Below are 9,666 nucleotides of genomic sequence, written 5' to 3' on the forward strand. Positions count from 1 at the left end.
ATATGACTATATCATTAGATTGAAACTTAAGTAGGGAGGGTAATAATGTTTCAAATAGTGTATAGGAAGGTAAAAGTCCCATTTTTATATAGAAGAAAATTTTACCACCTTTAGATTTACACCCTATTTATTATAAATGAAGACCCTTTTAGAATATTATTTTCTATAGCTACCTTTTAGTTTTTATAGAAAAATATATATATTTATGATCACTTTCTACTTAAGCCATTAAATATACTGTCTAATATTTTTCTCTCTCATTCTTTCAGTTTATTCTCTCTCAAAATCACCGCATAGTATCTTATTTCTCTCTACATGATCTCTCCCTCACAACGCTATTGTTTTCCCCATTGTTGAACCACGATTCTCCTTTATTTGCAGGTTCTTTCTCTAGAGTGTTCTCAAACCCTAAATCTTGATTTGCTGGATTTCATCTCTGTTAACATGAGTTTCAAATGTCTTGATCAAAATTTCTAATATGAGTTGTATCTTTTTTCCAAAGTGGAGCGGACATAGTCTGTTCATAGCTGAATTGATTCTGAATGTTGACATGGAAGGGGAAAGGACATAGGAGAGAGTGGCAACGACTAATGAGATTAGGATTAGGTTTGGGGAAATAGGTTAAACCATTCACATATAACAATGGAATTGTATTTGCAGGTTCATCAACAACCATTAAATCCGAAAGGAGAACAAAAATACGCAATGATCCTAATTGTAGGTGTATTTATATGTATCCGGGTCCGCATACATTGTTTTTAAGTTTGTACAATGGTTTTTTCTTCTTGTATTTAGATTTATTTATATGCATTCAATAAAACATATACTAGTTTTTATTTGTACAGTGATTTTTGATGGTTGTATTTAGATGTATTTACATGTATTTGAGTTCATACAACAACATTTTTAAATACATTGTTAGTTCTATCATTTTGATGTTATTCATCAATTAGTTATGCATTCAATCTAACTATATTCATCTGTATTTTCAACCTAACTGTATCCATCTGTATTTAAAACAACAATACAATAAAATACAGTGAAATACTCTCAATACAAATATAAAATCAATGAATACAACCAATGAAATATACTCAATAAAGCAGTAATACCATGTATTATGAATATAAAAAATATTGTGAATATAAAAATAAATTTGAATACATAGAACACAACTGTTAGATACAACAGAATATAAGCACTAGGTTTATTATGAAGTATGCAAGCAGTAAGTTACTATTACAGGTTGTATCCGGTATAGTTACATGATGTATTCATATAAAAAAAATCAAATTTTAAAGTATTTCTGTAGATAATTATATTAATTCCGAGCAGAACCTCGAACAGTGTCAGAAAAAAACTCGAACCATATAAAAAAAAAGAGGGACGAAACTCTGAAGAATGCTTTATTTTTTTGGTGTTTAGCGTCTGATAAATCTTCTCATTTATTGGATTGATAATGTTGTGTGTTATAATTGATTTAGGTGAGTTATATTAGGAGTGTATCCCGTTAAATTAGCAGCTTTCCGTTGTTAAACAAATGAAGAGACCTATTATTACGTTTTATTTATGAATACATGGTATGAATACATGTAAATACAACGACTGACAACTGGACTGCCATGTTTTTAGATGATTTTTGCTACTGTATTCATAAATATAGTAGCTCGAATACATCGAATATATTACCATAACAACTGAAAGATAGCTACAGAAAGCAATTATGTATATGATAGATAGCTATAAAAAATTTATAGCCCGATAGTCATTTTACGAAAATTCCTAATTATAGAAACCAAAAGCCCAAAGGAACAACATCCCTTTTTCGGCCCACCCAAAACAATCATCCTCCCATTTTTCGTTATCGTCGAAACGAACCCACCCACACCCCTCCACTCTCTTAGCTCAAATCACCCCCCTCCCCCTACAACCCTCACACAAACCCTAATCATCACACGCATCTCTCACTTCCCTTCACTCCCTTCATATTCTCCAGATTCTGGTACCTTCTCTAATACACTTATCTTCCTTATCTCTTACAAGTTCTTCAATTTTCGTATGATTTTATAATTTCTTTAATTTCTTGTGAATTATCTGTTGATTAATTTGATTTGTGAAATGGTTGAATCGAGCAGTTCACAGCACTTTATGCTTCCTGTGAAGAGGACAGTTGAAGTCGGAGGAGAGAACGACACCGTTTCAGTGGATCCTTTGACGAAGAAGCACAAGGCCACCGCCGCCGCTGCTGGTGATTCATCGACGGTGACTATGGGAGGTGCTGGTTCTGCTATTACTGGTGATGTTAATGCTAACGGCAACGCGACTAACGGCAAATCTCCGATCGATGCGCGTAACTCTCCTGATATCGATGAGGATCTTCACAGCCGTCAACTCGCCGTTTATGGCCGTGAAACTATGCGTCGACTTTTTGCATCTAATGTTCTCGTCTCTGGCTTGCAAGGCCTTGGCGCTGAAATCGGTATAATTTGTTTCCTGTATTTATTCTTTTTCTTTCTTTTGCTATTTACTGTGCTAGAGTTGCTATTTCCTTTTCTTCTTTGTGAAGTTTTCATTTCCAATTTTTCATGCTGAAATTTGTGCCTACTCTTGATAATCTTTTTTAAATATATTGTTCCAGAGAGATTATTAGTGATCATTCTTTTTTCCATATTTCATTTTTGTTTATTTTATTACTCCCTCCATGTTTCGTGTTGAAACGGCAGGGAAATAGTTTTGAAACCAGTGTTATACATTGTCAGCATTTGTGTGATATAAAAAAAACTACCACAACATTTGTGTGACTATAGAAGCTTCTTAAGAGTAAAATGTGATGTGTAAAGTTAACTATTTCGAAGTATAGAAGTATGTCATTTTTTTGATGTACTAATAAGGAAATAGTGTCACATAAACATGAGTTTAGTATTGGAATGAAATAGGCTTGGATAGAGTGAAATGGATAATGTACAATAAAAAAACGAAGAAGGGTCAAAAATACCTCTGAACTATTGAAAAAGGTCTAAAAATACCCTCCATCCACCTATTGGGCTAAAAATACCCCTCCATCTACCTTTTTGGTTCACTTATTCCCTTTGACCATTAGGTCAATACTGAATTTAAAAAATAATTATTTAAATTTCACATGACAACTTTTTATTGGTCGAAAATAAAATATCTAACCTATTAGAAAGACCATCCATGTCTACCTGTTTTTCGGACTAACCCGCCCCAAACACTAACCTGACCGTAATAAAAAATTCAAATAAAAAAAAAGACGCCCCACTTCCATCTAACCATGAATTTACATGTGTTCATTTTCCTGATTAATCTCATGTAAAGCATTATCATCGAATAAAGGTTCATGAACAAATTAAACAAACAATAAAAGCCTAGCATGAATGAGCCAATAATTTTCTTGACAATAATGTGGGACAGAAAATCAGGGATAGTGCAACGGTTTATGATATCTTCCAAACAATCACTTTGAGATCTTTCCGTTATGTGAAAATGATTAAATTAAATTCATCTTGAATATAATGCAATTTGTGTCTATCATATTAATTGAACTGGATGCCATAACAAGAAAAAGAAAATCACGTAGTAAATTGCGTCTATATGTTAACTTTCATGGAGCTTGATAGAAGTGGGGCCTCTTTTTTTTTTTTTAGTTAAACTTTTTGTTCGGGCCGGCTTGGTGTTTGAAGCGGGTTAGTACGAAAAACTGGTAGATATGGGTAGGTCTTTCTAATGGGTTAGATGTTTTAATTTTGGCCAATAAGAAATTGTCACGTGGAATTTAAATAATTATTATTTTTAATTCAACATTGACTTAACGGTCAAATGGCATAAGTGAACCAAAAAAGGTGGATGAAGGGCAATTTTAAACCTTTTCCAATAGTTTGGAGGCATTTTTAACCCTTTTCCGATAAAAAAACAGTACGATGGATTATGATGCCTATTTGATTAGAAATATATGTTTTGTATGTGCTCTTTTAATGACCTACTTTTTACATTTTTGATATATATAATAAGAGGAATACTTGATTACGAGTTCTCAGTGTGCTGAATATGACAACAATTCTGAATACTTTCTGTTAAAGTTTTTGATATAATGTAACTGTGTTTCGTGTTGCAGCAAAGAATCTTATTCTTGCGGGTGTGAAGTCCGTTACTTTGCACGACGAAGGAAATGTGGAATTGTGGGATCTATCTAGCAATTTTATTTTTACAGAGGAGGATGTTGGGAAGAATAGGGCACTTGCTTCTATCCAGAAGTTGCAAGAGCTAAACAATGCTGTCATTATCTCTACTTTGACGGATGCTTTGACTAAAGAACAACTCTCCAATTTTCAGGCAAGTACACATGTGTCTGATGTATTGATTCGTACAATTACGCAGATTTATCATTTCTGAATGCCTTACTGACTGTACAAGCATTGCAATGTTGATATAGTAGTTTCAAAACATTCCCAAACTATTTGGGGTCGCTAATATAAATGTTCTAATGTCTACATCCATTGTGCTTTATTATGGCCCATTTTATTCCACTACTCAATAATTATCTTTTAGGAAAAAATAGGAGCCCTAAATCTCACAGTTATCCCTACAGTGGCATACGAGTCCTTAACCAAACAAAGATCTAACTTTAATTTAATTATAGTTAAACCAAGTTGTGGTTGATTTCTACATTATAGTGATAATGTTTAAGATCTTATAGAACAGAATTGACCGGTGTTTTGGTTAATGTGAAAGTGACTTTAGTAAGATTCTCCATTGGAAAAGACACAAATTTTTTGAATTTTGCCAGGACAGAAATGACCTATGTCCTGATTAATTGTGTAAAGAAAATATCTCCAGTTTATTTGTCTTCTTATCATTTTTTCAAGGTTAAAAACTCTTGTGAATTTTACCTATAAAAAAAGCTATTAATGATTTTTTAAATAGTTAGTTTAGTTGCAAAAGCGATATAGCCATTTACAACCAAACAGAGATCTGATTTAAATATCATAATAGTTAAACTAAATAGAGTTGCTTTCCACGTACACTGTTACAGTGATAATGGCTAAGATTACATAAAATACAAGTGACCTGTGTTCGCATTTATTGTGGAAAGTGACAGTCAATAAGATTTTTCGGGGACGAATTATCTTAACTATGTCAATGGCAATTTATTTGAGGATGTCTCCTACTGTTAGGGCGGTGAAGTATTTGGTACAATGTTAGCAATTGGTGTTATTAGTTATGTTTCTTATTGTCAGTGATATGAACATAACAGAGTTAATTTTTTTAGATGCGATAGTTATTTAACTAATACTGTGGCATAGTTGTGGGGGAATGACATCCTTATTGCTATATCCTTGGCAGGCTGTTGTATTTACAGATATCAGCTTAGAGAAGGCAGTTAAATTTGATGATTACTGTCATCAGCACCAGCCTCCAATTGCTTTCATCAAAGCTGAAGTTCGAGGCCTTTTTGGTAGCGTGTTTTGTGACTTTGGCCCTGAATTTACAATTGCTGATGTTGATGGTGAGGATCCCCACACCGGAATAATTGCGTCTATTAGCAATGACAACCCTGCTCTTGTGGGGTGTATTGATGATGAGAGGCTCGAGTTTCAGGACGGGGACTTGGTTATATTTTCTGAAGTGCGGGGCATGACAGAACTGAATGATGGGAAGCCTAGAAAAATAAAAAATGCGAGGCCATATTCATTTACTATTGAAGAGGACACTTCAAACTATGCAGCATATGAAAGAGGGGGTATTGTCACTCAGGTCAAGGAACCTAAAGTGTTAAAATTCAAGCCACTGCGAGAAGCAATTAAGGATCCTGGTGACTTTCTTCTGAGTGACTTCTCCAAGTTTGACCGCCCACCTATTTTACACTTGGCCTTCCAGGCACTAGATAGGTTTGTGTCTGAATCAGGACGTTTCCCTCTTGCTGGATCTGAGGAAGATGCTCAGAGGCTAATATCATTTGTGACTGACCTGAACAATAGTCTCTCTGATGGAAAACTAGAGGAGATTGACCAGAAACTTCTTCGGAATTTTGCATTCGGTGCAAGGGCTGTGCTAAACCCAATGGCTGCTATGTTTGGTGGTATTGTTGGGCAAGAAGTTGTGAAGGCTTGCTCTGGGAAGTTCCATCCACTTTACCAGGTTAGTAAATGAATTGTTATAATCGATCTGCAAATCTAGTGTGAGAAAAGGACCCTTAAATCTCTTGCAGTTTTTGGTCGGGATTATCTATTTTAAATTGTAGCTGCCTTGCTTGAATAAGTTCGTAGTAGATTATATTTGATTTGTTTCTAGATTTGTAACACAATTAGATTGGATTGCAATGGAACTCTATCTCAACATTTTGTTGCCTCTGAAGCCCGATCTTGTGGATATGAAATGATTTTGTCTTCTCGATTATCAGTCTTGGTATCCCATGTATTTTTGGCACTGTCGTAACTGTTCCTTGATCTCCAAATTTTTCGATTAAATTAGTTTGTGATGCTGCATATAGCCTTATATTGTAATTTATGTTTGCTCTTTAATAGACTTGGAATGTTCTGTCACTAAACCATTTCCTTTTCATTTGTTGCGTCAGTTTTTCTACTTTGACTCTGTTGAATCTCTTCCAACCGCACCCTTGGATCCAAATGATTTGAAGCCCTTGAATAGTCGTTATGATGCTCAAATCTCAGTCTTTGGAAACAAGCTACAGAAGAAGCTGGAAGAGGCAAAAGCTTTTGTTGTTGGGTCTGGTGCGCTTGGGTGTGAGTTCCTGAAGAATTTAGCTCTCATGGGGGTTTGTTGTGGTGATAAAGGGAAGCTAACTATTACAGATGATGATGTCATTGAGAAGAGCAATCTTAGTAGGCAATTTCTCTTCCGTGACTGGAACATTGGGCAAGCCAAGTCTACTGTTGCTGCTGCAGCTGCTTCTTTGATCAATCCTCGCATTCACATTGAAGCACTGCAAAACCGTGCAAGCCCTGAGACAGAAAGTGTATTTGATGATACATTCTGGGAGAATTTGAGTGTTGTGATCAATGCACTCGATAATGTGAATGCCAGGCTTTACATTGATCAGAGATGTTTGTATTTTCAAAAACCATTATTGGAGTCTGGAACCCTGGGTGCCAAGTGCAACACTCAGATGGTAATTCCTCACCTTACAGAGAATTATGGTGCGTCGAGGGATCCACCAGAAAAACAGGCACCTATGTGTACAGTTCACTCTTTCCCACACAACATCGACCATTGCTTAACATGGGCACGGTCAGAATTTGAGGGTTTGCTTGAGAAGACGCCAACTGAAGTTAATGCTTATCTGATCAATCCTAGTGACTACATATCTGCTATGCAAAAGGCTGGTGATGCACAGGCCAGGGACACTTTGGATCGTGTTCTTGAATGCCTCGACAAGGAGAGATGTGATACATTTCAAGACTGCATAACTTGGGCTCGCCTGAGGTATAACCATCTAAAAACCAACTAAACTTTTACCCTTTTGAGCAGCTTTTTGATATATGCTTTTAATCACTTGCTTTTCCTGGAACCAGGTTTGAAGATTACTTTGCAGACCGTGTGAAGCAGTTGACGTTTACTTTTCCTGAGGAGGCTACTACTAGTAGTGGTGCCCCATTTTGGTCTGCACCAAAGCGTTTCCCTCGGCCATTGCAATTTTCTGTTGACGATGCCAGTCACCTTCAGTTTCTACTGGCAGCCTCTATATTACGAGCAGAAACATTTGGCATACTCATTCCAGATTGGGTTAAGTCTCCTCAAAAGTTAGCTGAAGCTGTTGATAAAGTGATTGTCCCCGATTTCCAGCCAAAGAAAGATGTGAAGATTGTGACAGATGAGAAAGCAACCAGCATGGCGGCTTCATCCATTGATGATGCTGCAGTCATTAATGAATTGGTGATGAAGCTGGAAACGTGTCGCCAGAAATTGCCTTCAGGTTACAAGATGAACCCCATTCAATTTGAGAAGGTACTCTCTTTCTCTCTCTTGCATGTTGCATATGTTAGAGGCATCTTTTGGGAATACGATCATTTGATACCGCAAACATGTTTTCGGGGAGGAAACAAGGAATAGGATCTGAGGTGTATATACAGCCTTGTGCCTAAAACTCTTAAAAGAACCACATGATTTTTTAACAAACATCATACGAGGAAGATGTTGAAATTCTCATAGATGTTCAATTTATAATCATGTGTTTATTTATTTCTTCCATCTGCTCCTCCACCTAAGCTCTTTGAATGTACAGGACGATGACACCAACTATCATATGGACCTTATCGCTGGACTTGCAAACATGAGGGCTAGAAACTATAGCATCCCTGAAGTGGATAAACTGAAGGCCAAGTTCATAGCAGGGAGAATCATTCCAGCTATTGCTACTTCCACTGCTATGGCCACTGGTCTTGTTTGTCTAGAGCTTTATAAGGTTTTGGATGGAGGTCATAAGGTGGAGGACTATCGCAACACTTTTGCCAACTTGGCTCTTCCTTTATTTTCCATGGCTGAACCAGTTCCACCAAAGGTGGTCAAACATCAAGACATGAACTGGACTGTGTGGGACAGGTGGATTTTGAAAGACAATCCAACTTTGAGGGAGCTTCTTCAGTGGCTTCAAAACAAAGGTCTGAACGCTTATAGCATCTCTTATGGGAGCTGCTTACTTTATAACAGCATGTTCCCTAAGCATAAAGAGCGGATGGATCGGAAGTTGGTAGATCTGGCCAGGGAAGTGGCCAAGGCAGATTTGCCTCCATACAGGAAACATTTTGATGTGGTAGTGGCTTGTGAGGATGAGGAAGATAACGATGTTGATATCCCTCAAATGTCCATTTACTTCAGATAGATTGTTTGTTCTGTCTTGTAACCTCTCACAAGAATAGCCTAAAAATCTTAGGTTACAGTTTATCTTCTTCATGCTACCTTTGGTCTTTCTCGTTGCAGAGCTAGATATTTTCTTTTCTGTACTAGCTTGCGTACAAAGCCGGAACCTACATTGGTTGAGTCGTAAAAAGATGATGACTATTATGACTTTAGTATCTGATTTGTGACATGTCTCCATTTTCTTGCTCAACTATTTGAAGAAAAGTATTTGAAGAAATATAGTTGATGTTGGATGGTGGATTCGAAGTTATGACATCCATGAGCTTCGTTTCAGGGATATCTAAATTGCTGCTGTGATATTTGCATTGCAAACTTGGTTAAGTGAACTTTTTGGTGGTTTGAGCCTGAGTTGTTGATCTGATTAAAAATTTAAAATAAAAAAGAAAAAGAAAAAAAGAGTACAAAACCATGGCAGGATGTGAAAACAAAACATAAAACTAATGGTGCTGATTTATTTTGCAAATTAATTATATAATACGTCTTAGAGTTTGTAGAGCGGTAATCTTAATTATATTTGATTGAAACTGCTTAGCATGTTAGACCATGAGAAAGAGTAACAACCAGTTCATGTCATGATGTTTGACCACCTTTGGTGCAGCTGGTTGATCTAGTGTAAATTCTAGACTCAAACCTGAAGCCTCTAATTAAATCTAGAAAAGTAATTCATTAAATGACTATTTTGTTCGGTGTAAATTCTATTTTAAAAGGATAAAAAAGATAAACGATATTTTACTAAGGGCCTTCATGCTTTTATATAGACGAACGATATTT

At 36.1% G+C, this 9,666-nt stretch overlaps 1 protein-coding gene across 2 annotated transcripts; it reads left to right on the plus strand.

Moving 5' to 3' along the window:
- The first annotated feature begins 1,816 nt into the window (after positions 1-1,816).
- LOC107816375 (ubiquitin-activating enzyme E1 1-like) lies at positions 1,817-9,112 on the plus strand. Of its 2 annotated transcripts, XM_016642083.2 has the most exons (7): positions 1,817-2,002; positions 2,136-2,479; positions 4,133-4,350; positions 5,362-6,156; positions 6,593-7,461; positions 7,551-7,983; positions 8,261-9,112. In XM_016642083.2, the coding sequence occupies exons 2-7, from the start codon at positions 2,149-2,151 to the stop codon at positions 8,855-8,857; spliced, it is 3,243 nt and encodes a 1,080-aa protein (XP_016497569.2). In that variant the 5' UTR covers positions 1,817-2,002; positions 2,136-2,148; the 3' UTR covers positions 8,858-9,112.
- The last annotated feature ends 554 nt before the right edge of the window (positions 9,113-9,666 follow it).

This window comes from Nicotiana tabacum, chromosome 10 (genome assembly GCF_000715075.1).
Source record: "Nicotiana tabacum cultivar K326 chromosome 10, ASM71507v2, whole genome shotgun sequence".
Lineage (NCBI taxonomy): Eukaryota > Viridiplantae > Streptophyta > Magnoliopsida > Solanales > Solanaceae > Nicotiana > Nicotiana tabacum.